The sequence below is a fragment of the Microtus pennsylvanicus genome, chromosome 6, assembly GCF_037038515.1.
Source record: "Microtus pennsylvanicus isolate mMicPen1 chromosome 6, mMicPen1.hap1, whole genome shotgun sequence".
In the NCBI taxonomy this organism is placed as follows: Eukaryota; Metazoa; Chordata; class Mammalia; order Rodentia; family Cricetidae; genus Microtus; species Microtus pennsylvanicus.
Window position 1 is genome coordinate 107,460,967 of NC_134584.1, and position 13,358 is coordinate 107,474,324.

Sequence of the window (13,358 nt, forward strand, 5' to 3'; positions counted from 1 at the left end):
CCTGCGTGTACACCTGCAGGCCAGAAGAGGGCACCAGAGCTCATTACATATGGTTGTGAGCCACCATGTGGTTGCTGGGAATTAAACTTAGGACCTCTGGAAGAGCAGCCAATGCTCTTAACCTCTGAGCCATCTCTCCGGCACTCATCTAAATTTTTTAATGTTATCTATAATTCTATAACTTCTTTTTATAACGTGCATGTGTGCATGTGTGTGTGTGCTTATGTGTACTTTTGACCTTAACATGTCCACAGGGACACACGTGTGCACAAATTAAATAAATGTAAAACAACACATTTAAAACAAAACTGACCCATTAATGCTTTACCCACAGTTTAACGCTGTTCCGTGAAAAGTAAAAACTCTGAATTTTATTTTATTGTTTTATATATTGTATGTTGTTGCACATGGCAGGGATCAATCATGCCCTACCTGGGTGGGGAAAATTCAAGTATAAATCATTTAGTGAAAATCTGAAGAGGATCTTTTACTCCAGGGAAGTGTGAACCCAGTGTGTGATCTCACTTCGTTCCATAGCTTTATTCTGTTTCATTGCTTCAACATTTTTGTTTTGCTTTTTCTTGTTCTTGTAAATTTTTAAGTATACTGTCACGCTAACTGGCTTAAATCTCATGAAATGAGAGATAAAAGCAAAGGTTTGGCAGTTTACTCATGTAAAGCCAGGCTTTAATTTGTTTAAAATTTTTTTTGAATTTCTGTAATAAATTTGAAATATGGAAAGAAATGCATCTGCTTTGGTTACAACTCTGGACTACTTAGAGAGTTCACAGTTTTAGTAGGTGACAATTGGTTTACTGGAGAGATTTTCATGTGCGTATGCAGAAGTGATGGATACTTTTGGAAATAACTGTTGCAGCTGAATTAAAAAGGGCATTTGTGTACGTATGAGTTTATACTTTCTGTCGTGTTTCCTTAAATCTGTGTGGGTCCTGGGTGACTAGACTTATGATCCCTGTTCCTTCTTGATGTCACCTACCACTCCTTGGCAGAGCCGAGATGTTGAGCATGTCAGGTTCTCTGTGCCAGTTAATGTCTGTTGTTGCTTGAGCTCAGCTCTGTTTCCGTCCCCTTTCTGTTGTCCTTGTCAACAGCTGCTGCCCAGGACCTAACTGGAGCAGACAGACTAGCAGGTGATCGCCCCAGGTCGCCCTGGCATCTGCACAAAGAAACTGCTCTGAGTGCCCACAGTATGTGAGCACTAGTACCTGCTGTGGGCTCAGCCTCGTGGAAGGGTCTATGATAGACATAGATATGATATGATAGAAAACCTTGCCCCTGCTCTGAGAAGAGCTATACCAGGCAGGGCCACTCAGGGTCTTCGACATTGCCCAGAGCATTGAACCCAGTGTGTAGGTTAGCCTTATTTTCAGATTATTTGGTCCTTGGGCCCCAAGATGTCCTTCAGGAGCTGTTCTGTATGAGACACCCACTGCAGCCTCAGGATGGAGTGGGTCTTGTGTCTGGAATAGGGAGCAGGTCCAGGTTGGCTGGAGGTAGTCATAGCTGGAATATTTGAATATAGCTCAGTAAATGCCATCCTATGAAATGATAGGGAGGCCACAGGGCAAGAACCGAGCCCTTCATGGCATCAGCCCTTTGCCACCTGGCCATGGAGTGGGGGCTCCATTGCCATAGGTCTAGTACCCCAACACAGTGCTTACTCCCGCTGAGGCAGGAAGAGAGAGAGTGCCTGGCCAGGCTGAACTCCATAGTGAGACTGACTGTAGACCACAGCTGGAGAAACAGAAAAGCTCCGAGGAACAGCTCCTTGTCGGGAACTCTGCTGCCTGTCCTGGGCTGTGGGCCCACGGGGTGAATGGGGCACAAGGCTGAGTGTAAGAAGATAAAACCCACCATCAGCAGTGAGGCGGGAAGGGCACACCCAAGCACGCAGACCTCAGCTCGGTCATGGCTCCACAGCCACTGCCACCATCTTTTGGGGATGTCCAGTATCACTGTGGCTACAGTGACCAGGGCAGAGTTAGGGTGTGTCCAGCCTGGTTGCTGGAGCAGGGTCCCCTGAGTGCATGGCACAGCAGTCTGTGGCCCCAGGTGGGGTTTGGGGGTTTGGGAATGGTATCCCCAGAAGCAGCTGAGCAAGCCACCCAATTCATGTCATAAGCTGAGGCTGGGGATCACTTAAAGGCCCTGTATCTTTTGAGGTTGGTAGAGTTGAATCATAACAAGGGAACCACCAAGCCGGCTGGAAACCTTTCTTTATTTTTTTATTTATTTTTGTTTTGTTTTAAATGCAGGTTCTCACTGTGTAGCTCTGGCTGTTCTGGAACTCACCAGTTAGATCAGGCTGGACTCAGAGGTCCACCTGACTCTGCTTCCCTAGTGCTGGGATGAAAGGCGTGTGTCACTACACTCGGCTGGAAACCCTTATTCTAAGTATGATTTTTTTAAAATGGTTTGATAGTGATGTTTATTCTGACTTTTCAGAGTGAATTGCTATAGGTACCAAGTCAGTATCCAGATGATGAAACAGAAATACAAAAATGTCAAGGCTAGAAGAAGCCATCCTGCCAGAGCAGCCAGTTCTGGTCAGAAGTTACAGTCTTGCAGGTAGAACCCCTTTCTGGTATGCTGTAGGAAAGAGACATGGGTTTCCAGGGAAGGACAGCTGGTCCTTTATATGAAGGAATGTTAGGTCGGTGTGCCATCTGTCACTCAGATCTGTGTGCCAATGAACTGAGTGCTGCTGTTGTCATGGGTCGGTTGGCACTGTAGAGCAAAGCGCTCCCCAAGGGACTGTCCCGTTTCTCCAGAGCACTCAGCATTTGGTCACGGGGTCTGACCCAGTGTTCTGATCCAGTCGTGTGCTGTGGAAACCCAGGTAGCTGTCAGCACAGCGGTAGCCACAGTGGAGGGGTGGAGACAGCTGGAGCGTCTTTGAGCTTGACTATTGGTCTCAGGTGCCAGAGGCAGGACTCAAAGCACTGGGGCCTGTCCAGGATGAGGGAGATGGGGTGTCCCGCGCTGATGGAGGAGGCTCAGGCTGTAGGAGGGCTCAGCCCTGTCTTTACCCTCTTTCTGGCCCCAAAGGTGGAGTGCGTCATGAACGATTCCAGCACCCTGTGCTCCCACCTGGTGCTGGAACGAGGAGTTAACAGTATAGAACTTTCAGGCAGGGTGTTCTGTCGGGGATCCTGTTCCAGACTGGGAGGGGCTGCACCTGTGGCAGGGGGGTCTTCGGGAATGGTTTGTAATGAAATGAGACGAGCTTCCTGTGGTTTCAAATGAGTTTAGAAGCAGAGACTTGTGAATACTACAAGCGACCTATTGGGACAGAAAGCCCTACCCTGGTCTTGTGGAGGAGAACATGACTCCACCGACTTTAGCCTCCAGAATCTCACACAGGACAGATTCTTGCTGCTGTGACTGCCGGGTCTGTGGCACTTTGTCACAGTGGCCATGAGGCGTTTTTAGCAGGATGAAGAGGTTCCCAGAAAAGTCAGTGTGGCTGGAGCTGTGGGGCATGGGAAGACCACAGGACCAGGAAACTATGTCAGATGTCACAGCAAGGTCTAGTATCAACCTCACAAAGAACCAGCGCAACGGTAGGAGGCTCGAACACAGCCCCTTTCTCGGGCATGTGAACCGCCTGAGCAAGCGGGGGCGCTGTGAGCTCCTTGCAAAAGGTACAGGTGGGTCTAAGGAAGGCAGAGGAACAAAGAACAAAGACAGCCCGCTGTGACGACAGCCTGTCACTGAAAGATACAGAGACCCTGTACGTGCGTCCGCCCCTGGGAACAAGGGCCACAGGAGCTGAGGCTAGGATAATAAATGCCTGGATACCCCAGGCTGAGTCCACTGGGGTCAGCTTGACTTCGGGATGGTCATGCGGACACACTAGCGACATGGTATATGTACGGCACGTGGTACAGGACTCCACTTGCCATCCTACAGAGTTTAGACACCTGCCGAGGTCGCAGACAGCAGAGCCACTTAGCACTTCTGCAAGACAGATGGGGAAAGGGCATTTAGTGGGAAGGTCAGACTGGATTCAGGAGACACCATGATGTCGCCAAATCCCAGGACGGGCCACTAAGATCCCATAGTGGCCCATCCCAGGGATCTTCTAAACAGCAACAGGCTCATTTTGGGAAAGGAGAGTGCTATATGGGCTTGAGTCCCACAGATTCTTCACCTGCTCGGGACTGCAGGACTCAGGCCCAGTGAGCTGTGGACACAGCTCCTTCATCTGTTCAGGACTTCAGGATTCAGGCCCAGTGAGCTGTGGACACAGCTCCTTCCACCTGCTCAGGACTGAAGGACTCGGGCCCAATGAGCTGCATCTATCTCAACATCTGTCACGCAGGTTGATTTCAGGAATCTTGGGGGGGGGGAGCTGGTTAAAATGTACCTTATTCCCCACCCCCAACAATAACTATAATGTGGAACACCGAGTGACCCCGAATTGTATTTTGTTTTGAGAAAGGTTCTTTTTTCTTTTTTTTTTTTTTTTTTTTTTTTAAATAGTTATTTATTTATTATGTATACAATATTCTGTTTGTGTGTATGTCTCCAGGCCAGAAGAGGGCACCAGACCTCATTACAGATGGTTGTGAGCCACCATGTGGTTGCTGGGAATTGAACTCAGGACCTTTGGAAGAGCAGGCGATGCTCTTAACCACTGAGCCATCTCTCCAGCCCGAGAAAGGTTCTTTTTTGTGGTTTTTCGAGACAGGGTTTCTTTGTAGCTTTGGAGCCTGTCCTGGAACTAGTTCTTGAAGACCAGGCTAGCCTCGACCTCACAGAGATCCAACTGCCTCTACCTTCCAAGTGCTAGGATTAAAGACGTGCTCCGCTAATGCGCAGCTAGAGAGAGGTTCTTATAGTCACAGCTGGCCTTGAATTAAAAGAGATTTCTCTTGCCTCAGCCTCCTAATTGCTGAGATTACAGGTGTTGTACCACCATGCCTATCTTGAGTGGATGTTGTTAAAGTGTAGACATATTCTTCAATATTATTTAGTGATGTGCACCACACAATGCCTGTCTGTGCTCTATGTGCTACCATACAGTTCGCGAGCTTCGGGCAAGGGGCTCAAGATTGAAACACACAAAGACACACAGAGACACGGATCTTTAGACACTGGTAAGAAGCCCCTTATTCAATAGCTCCATGGAGGCTTATATACCCAACAGTCAGGTGGGCCAACAGGTGAAAACCTCATCCTCTGATCCTCAAGGCCAAAGCAACACGTGCTCATGAAGCAGAGCTGGTAAACAATTTTGACACAGTCTTTAGTAACTCAAATCAGAAGGAAAATAAAGATCTCTAGCAGGGAAGAGCAGCTGGATGCCAGGACTCCTAATGGTCCCAACAGTGAGGCCTTTCTTTCATTCAAGGCTTAGAATGATGCTATTCTTGAGAAATAAAATTCAATTCGTTGAATTTATGATCCTCATATTTCTACCACCCAAGTGCTGGGATTACAAGCACGCAGCACCAGGAAAGATTTGTATGGTGCTGGTGATGGATCCCAGGGAAAGGAATCTACCAACTGATTTACAGAACAGCATCTGCAGTTTTTTCCAATACAAGTCCTCACCATGTAGCTGGCCTGGAACTATTTACACCAACCAGCCTGGCCAAAACTCACCATGATCCACCTGCCTCTGCCTCCTGAGTGTCGGGATTAAAGGTGCACTACCAAATTCCACCCCACCCCCACTTAAGAATTTTAAATATTTTACGTGTATGGTTACTTGCCAGTGCAGTGTCCGCAGAAGCCAGAAGAGTCAGGGATCCCCTTGAACTGGAGTTACAGACAGCTGTTACCTGTCATACAGATGCTGGGATTCTCTGGAAGAGCAGCCAGTGCTCTTAAATGCTGAGCCATTCTCAGCTTCTCTAAAATATCCTAGAAGATTATATTAGAATTTGATTCAATAATATTCCCTTTCTGGGGCAAAGGGGTTTCAAGACAGGGTTTCTCGGCGTAGAACTGGCTGTCCTGGAACTCATTGTGTAGAACAGGCTGGCCTTGAACCCACAGAGATGCACCAGCCTCTGCCTTCTGAGTGCAGCTATAACATTTCTTTCTCTTTCATTTCATTTAACTTATCCCTTTTTACTGTAAAGGAACTGAGCATCCGGTAGCCATAATAATACTGTAGCAGTAACAAAACATAATAGATGGAAGGGCTTTGAAAACTTACCCACACAATCACTGTGAATGAACAGTATGAGAATACAGGATGTTCTCCTATAGCTACCCCCGTGACAAAGTATCACGTACTGCAGATGCATCCAGAAGGGTGGAATAATATACTCTTATCACTGTGCCCTGTCCTGTAACACTTGCACATTTTTGCTCTTCAAAGATGCACATATTCTCACTTACGTGACTATCTTAGCATCAACAATATTTGGGATGAATCCTCATCACAGCTAGCACAGTAAACAATGTAGGTTCTTGGGCCATATTGCCTGCATTTCTCTGACCTTTCCTTCTTGGGCAGAACCCAAAGCCTCAAAAAAATGTTATTCTAGCTCTGTAAAACCAGTAGATGACAACTTTACTAAGGTATTGACATCCTAAATGACATATCAAAAGCAGTAATTTTTAACCACTTCAGAGTTCTATCAATAGAGTACACATTTAAAACAAATGCTATCATATAACCCTCTCAATTCCCATGTAAAAGTCACTACTGTGGTGAGAATTACATTCACGTCAGCATGCCATCCTCAGCAGGGGGTTAAGGCTGAGTCTACTATGTCCTCTGTTTGCCAGCTGCCAAAACATGTGATTGCCCCCAAGAACATTAGCTCTACAGTGCTTCAAGTAGAAAGGGGCATGCAGATTCAGACTCCTGTTGGGGGACGGCGCTGGAAGCATGAGCGTCCAGAGAGCGGTAGATAGGGCTCTCAACACCTGCTGCACACACATCTGGTTCTCTTCCCTTGACTCTCAGTATTTCAACCAACTCCGCCACTCTCCACAGTCCTAATGCACATCTTCCCTTTGCTCCATCCAGAAGGACCACCTTTTCCTGGTTTATTAAATTTAAGATGAAAACTTACCTAAGCCATTTCCTGTATAAAATCTAAGGAAACACTTGTTGATAAGACTGAAATACAAACCAGGCGTTCGTGGCACACGCCTTTAATAATAATCCCAGCACTCAGGAGGTAGATGGATCTCTGTGAGTTTGAAGCCAGCCTGGTTTACAAAGTGAATTCCAGAACTGCCAGGGCTACACAGAGAAATCCTGTCTCAAAAAAAACGAAACAAAACTCAAACACAAAATTATATTTATTTTGAATAATAAAAGCAACACAAAGCGGAACAATCCATTAAATTTTAAGTATACACAATTTTCAGTGGAAAACTTATGTTTGATAAAATTTAAAAACACATCACAGTTAACAGTATCCCACCAGCAGCTCCCACATAGCTGAGAATAGCTACAAAAGGAGAACACAGAATTGTAAACTTAAGAGCATACAAATTTTTTGAGGGGTGTGTGTGTGTATGTAACTTGATTTTTTTCCTTGATTCTTGACTATGAAGTTTGTGTATGACACCTGTTATAAATGTTAAAAGACCGGACACTCCCACAAGTCGGAGTTTATTGTACACAAAACTGAGTGGTAAGTAAGCATATACTACTAGCGACTTGACTGAGACCACAAAGCAACAGCCAGAAGAGGGATGGGGTTTTCAAACACCATTAGGAAGCTGAATATGGGATTTTTCAATGAAGTAGAAATCAGAGCTCCCTGGGAGATGGGCTGGTTTGGAACAGTCCATGTTATAAGCTTTGCCGTTAAATCTTATTTCTAGACTCTTCATCTGAAACAACTTCTGCCAAAAGACGAGCTTACTTACTCACCAGGCCTGAAAAGACCTTTGATTTCTGTCACTAGGCTCCTGTCACCAACACAACAGGGGTTGCCTTCCAACAAAGGCTAATCTACTAATATACAGACCAACTTCCTGGTTTAGATTTCCCTATCATAAACACAGAGATACTTGCCATGGACCACTCTAGATCCAGTTTCTTTTACTTTATCCTGCTACATAACACTGCTTGGCTACAAAATCTGGGGCTCGCAGAGCAGCAGTACTGGTCAGTTTCAATGGACACAAGATATTTATATCATCATCCGCCATTATCTTGTCTGTTATTTCTTTCGGAATTCAATCCTCCGAGCAACATTCTGAGCTCCAAATTTTTTGATCAATGCATTTCTAGTGTCCTCATCATCCTTCTGCAAATCTAAGTCATCTTGCCGGGACCAGATTGGATAACCGTCAGATCTCTGACCAGACTCTAAAAAGGAGGAAGTGGCCTCCAGCTCACCACTGTTTTTCAGGAAGGCCTGTGTAACTGTTGATAGATCCAACTTAAACTTTTCCATTAGTTGCCGGATAATTTTGATGGCAGCTCCCACTTCCTGTGTAGAAACTTTTGGCTCCTCTTCCTCCTCATCTGGCTGTGTTTCGGAATCTTCCTCAGGTGTGGGAGGATCATCATCACACATTGTTATATGTATTTCAAAGTCAGGGCTCTCCCCCACCTATGAAAATGAGGAAGAAGACCAGGTATTTACGTAGCCTTGAACTCCTGCAATAGGTGTCTTCCCAACCATTCCCTGGCTCCTCACATCACACAAGCCCCTCCCTTCACTTCCTCCCATATCCTTTTAATCATGCTGACATGCGCACATACATAGACATGGACAATTTATGGAAAGAGGCATGTTGTGTACAACTACACATACATATTTAACTGATTAAAATATGAAATGTATGCATGTATATGAGAAAGCATGTATAACCTGTATGACGTGAAATCATTTTTTAAATGCCAGACTTTGCTTCCAGATGGGTGTGGTGATATATCCCTATAATAAGGATTCCTGGCAGAAGGGAAACCCATAAATTCAGGACAGCTTTGGCTATACAATAAGACAGTGTTCCATGTAGTCCAGGGGGCCCTGAATTTACTATGACCTTTAGCTTTTTCCCCACTCTACTTTTTGAATTAATTGTTAATTTTTTTAGGTTATTTTATGTGTATGAGTATTTTGTCTCCATGTATGTATGTGTAGCACGTGCATGCTGGTGCCCACAGAAGTCAGAAAAAGGCAATAGATATCTGGGATTGGAGTTAGATGGTAATGAGCTGCAGTATGGGTGCTGGGAACCAAACCTGGGTCCTCTACACGAGCAACAAGTGCTCTTAACCTCTCAGCCAACTCTCCACTCCACCTTTAACTTCTGTCTCCCTCCTTTGGCTCCCAAGTGTTGTAATTATAGGCATGTCCCAGCAAGTTCATTGAGATAGGGTGTCTTTTTTTTTTTTCAATTTGAGACAAGGTAGCCCAGGGTAGCTTCAGAGATAACATAGCCAAGGTGAATAATAACTACTTTCTTTTTTTGTTTGCTTGGTTGCTTTGCTTTTTTCCAAGACAGGGTCTCACTATGTAGGTTGTCCTGGCACTCACTATATAGACCAGACTAGCCTGGAACTCAGAGATTCATGCGCCACTATGCCTGGTTCCATAACCACTTTCTTTTGTGTTAATAAGCTAGATCAATTCAGGCCCAGTAAGATACTGGGCTAAAGGTTAAAGCACCTGCCACTAAGCCTGACACCTGAGTTGTCTCTGAAAGCTAAATGGTAGAAGAGGGCAGGCTTTTTATCTAACAAATAAAATTGTAGATGGTGGTGGCGCACGCCTTTAATCCCAGCACTCGGGAGGCAGAGGCAGGCGGATCTCTGTGAGTTCGAGGCCAGCCTGGTCTACAGAGCTAGTTTCAAGACAGCTAGGGCTGTTATACAGAGAAACCCTGTCTCAAAAATAAATAAATAGGGCTGGAGAGATGGCTCAGTGGTTAAGAGCATTGCCTGCTCTTCCAAAGGTCCTGAGTTCAATTCCCGGCAACCACATGGTGGTTCACAACCATCTGTAATGAGGTCTGGTGCCCTCTTCTGGTCTGCAGACACACACACAGATAGAATATTGTATACATAATAAATAAATAAATATTTAAAAATAAATAAATAAATAAATAAATAAAATTGCAATACATTTTTAAGTGTTTTTAAAAAGTTAACTCAAAAAAAAAAATAAAAAAATAAAATAAAAAGTTAACTCACAATATCTTTATTCTTAGAGATAAATTATATTTATCCAAATATAATTTGGATAAAAAAATTAGTCGCCATAATTATTTTACAGCACCTGCCTTTCTCAAAAGCTATTATTGTGGGACTCCAATAGTGTATTCCAAGACAGACTGAGTATATAAAAGAACAGAAAATATCTCCAAAGAGTCAGGCAGTGTTAGCGCACACCTTTAATCCCAGGACTCGGGAGACAGAGGCAGGTGGCTCTCTGAATTTGAGACCAGACTGGACTACAAAGTGAATTTCAGGACAGGGCTACACAGAGAAACCCTGTCTCGAAAAACAAAACAAAATTTTAAAAAAAATTTCCAAACCACACAGAAACCTAAATGGTTAAACAAAATTACCAGTTTTTTTGAAAGTTAGATTTATGCTCCTGAGAAGCATAAGAACATTCTAAAGCAGCCAAATAAACTGTCGTTAACTTTGAAAAGCACACAGTGAAATCAAAGTGTTTAAAGCAGGTAGTTTACACTGCTAAGATACAACCATTCCTGGGCGGACATCTTTAATCTCAGAAGAGGCAAGCAGATCTCTGTCAGTTCAAGGTCAGCCTGGTCTACTTGGATTCCAAGCCTTCCACAGCTATGGAGTGAGACCCCGTCTCAAAGCCAAACAAAAGAAAAAAATAATCATCCCTATTCTGTGCAATTTTTCCTCTGTCACTTACATTATCCTGCCAAACACTAAAAGCTTTGTGAAGCCTAAAGCCAGATCACATCTAGTTTCTCTCCTCTTTTATCTTGAACTTCTTTCTCTTACTTAGCCTCAGGTGAAGGGGAAGAAATGAGTAAACTGAGCTGACGTACCACAGCTTCTTCAAACTCCTGACTGGCGTCCTCATCATCATTCTCCTTGGTCTCTCCCTTCACACACTCCTCTTCAGGCAAGTCTGGCGTTCTCTTGTTCTGTGGCTCTAGGAAGGAATAGCAGGTCAGCAGGGCTCGTCTGCACAGACCACCTCTACCGGTTCTGTGCATGCAGGTCGGCAGGGCTCGTCTGCACAGACCACCTCTACCGGTTCTGTGCATGCAGGTCGGCAGGGCTCGTCTGCACAGACCACCTCTACCGGTTCTGTGCATGCAGGTCGGCAGGGCTCGTCTGCACAGACCACCTCTACCGGTTCTGTGCATGCAGGTCGGCAGGGCTCGTCTGCACAGACCACCTCTACCGGTTCTGTGCATGCAGGTCGGCAGGGCTCGTCTGCACAGACCACCTCTACCGGTTCTGTGCATGCAGGTCGGCAGGGCTCGTCTGCACAGACCACCTCTACCGGTTCTGTGCATGCAGGTCGGCAGGGCTCGTCTGCACAGACCACCTCTACCGGTTCTGTGCATGCAGGTCGGCAGGGCTCGTCTGCACAGACCACCTATACCGGTTCTGTGCATGCAGGTCGGCAGGGCTCGTCTGCACAGACCACCTCTACCAGTTCTGTGCATGCAGGTCGGCAGGGCTTGTCTGCACAGACCACCTCTACTGGTTCTGTGCATGCAGGTCGGCAGGGCTCATCTGCACAGACCATCTCGACCAGTTTTGTGCATGCAGAGCGTTTTCCTTTAGAAAACACCTGTTTCTTATTTGGCACAAAGAGCATAAGATACGCATTTCCAATAATTCTCACACTTATTTCCAAAATAAACCCACAATCCCAACACTCAGAAGACTGATGCAGGAAGATTTGGGCTACCACTTGCACTATAAAAAGTGAGTTCTAAGCCAAATAAAATAATGAACGCTCTGTCTCCTTCTCCTCTCACGGCCTGGTTCAGTCTGGTCTCTTCCAGATGCCTCTGGACGTACTCTCCCTCATATCTACAGTAAACCCTCTCCTTCATACCTGCAGTCATCATGTCCAGCAAAGAGAGAACCTAGGAGCCCAGAGGCCAAGAGGCTGGCATAGCTAAACCGGCTGGATTACACAGGACTCAGAGAAGCTGGGGGAAGGGTAGCCCAGTGGGCTGGAGAGGCTGAGGGCAGGAGGCAGGGGCTAGGGAGGTTTTTAAATTGTCTGACAGTTGTCTCATAATCCAGTAAATTGGGAAGAAGAGTGTAAGTGGCAACAGTGACCACGAACTATAAACACACAACACAGTGAAACTGGATGACGAGCACGTGCAGTGTAGCTCATCAGACTACTCCACATGGATGAATGTGTGTATTTCTCTATAGCAAACAGGGTTGGCAGCACCTGTGTTTAACATGCACAAGGTCCTGACTGACGACAAGAAGAGAAAGACGGGAAACCCATTATGTTGCACTGACATACCGGAATAAAAGGCAACATCCAATCAATGGAAAGAAAAAGTGAGTGAGACGAAGAATTAAAATCAGAGAGCAGGGCATAAGAGAAAATAGTCCACTTTCACCCGGACCTCAACAAAGGAGGGGTTGAGCTATGCCAGTGGCGCCAAAAACGGCCACTGATGGACAGGCTGCCCAGCCCCCAGATCCCCGGAGGTGAAAGCCTCACCACCGCTATCCGCGGCCTCGGGGTCCTGCTCCGCCTTCCGCTTGAGCTTCTGGGAGGATGGGCTGACGGGGGCGTCCCCCAGTAGGTACTTGTGCTCCTGGCCCCGCAGGTGCTTGAGGTAGCGGTCCTTGAGCGACTGCCAGGAGTGCTGCGTGAGCGCACTCTTTTCCATCGCTTTCCACAAGGCGTTGCCTGTGACCGAGTTGGGCGAGCGGGCATTTTCTTTCACGTAGGTCAGGATGGCCACGTCGTCCGCATGCGTGTAGGCGATGCGCCCGGTCAGAGGCTGAGGCTCCAGCTCCGCCGAGCCCTCGGTGGAAGCCCCGGGCTTTGTGTCTGGAGCCTGCTCGCTCAGTCCCAGCCTGTATGCCTCCAGCTCCAGCCTCTCGTTGCGCTCCACACAGTCTAGGATGTACTGCGTGGAGATGAAGTCGCCCGAGGCCTCGGCCAGCGCCTCCCCGGGCTGGGCCAGCAGCACGGCCCCGGGCTCCTGCACCCGGCACACGGTGCCGCCACCGTGCAGGATGAGCGTCGACAGCCGGCGCTTGGCCGGGCTGGGCCGCACGTAAAACGACATAGCGCTCCCGTCTCCCCTCACGAACAGAGTGGAGGAGTGAGTGGGACCATTGGGGTCTTTACCCAGATCCATCGCCTCCGCCATACTTGTCTTCCCGCTGTAAGAGAGCTAGGAGAGTGACACTCCCGCGGCGGAGT

The 13,358-nt window shown here is 46.6% G+C and overlaps 1 protein-coding gene across 1 annotated transcript; it reads right to left on the minus strand.

Moving 5' to 3' along the window:
• Positions 1-7,272: 7,272 nt before the first annotated feature.
• Positions 7,273-13,305, minus strand: Terf2ip (TERF2 interacting protein). The gene is made up of 3 exons (XM_075977263.1): positions 12,645-13,305; positions 10,984-11,090; positions 7,273-8,558 (listed from the first exon to the last, which is right to left on the minus strand). The coding sequence occupies exons 1-3, from the start codon at positions 13,303-13,305 to the stop codon at positions 8,163-8,165; spliced, it is 1,164 nt and encodes a 387-aa protein (XP_075833378.1). The 3' UTR covers positions 7,273-8,162.
• Between the last annotated feature and the right edge of the window lie 53 nt (positions 13,306-13,358).

Excerpts from the sequence above, each read along its gene's own strand:
- Terf2ip (XM_075977263.1), bottom strand. The coding sequence starts at position 13,305 with ATGGCGGAGGCGATGGATCTGGGTAAAGACCCCAATGGTCCCACTCAC. Across the intron at positions 11,091-12,644 it reads CGAGGCCGCGGATAGCGGTG|AGCCACAGAACAAGAGAACG; the intron begins GTGAGGCTTTCA and ends ATTCCTTCCTAG. Across the intron at positions 8,559-10,983 it reads AGGAGTTTGAAGAAGCTGTG|GTGGGGGAGAGCCCTGACTT; the intron begins GTACGTCAGCTC and ends TCATTTTCATAG.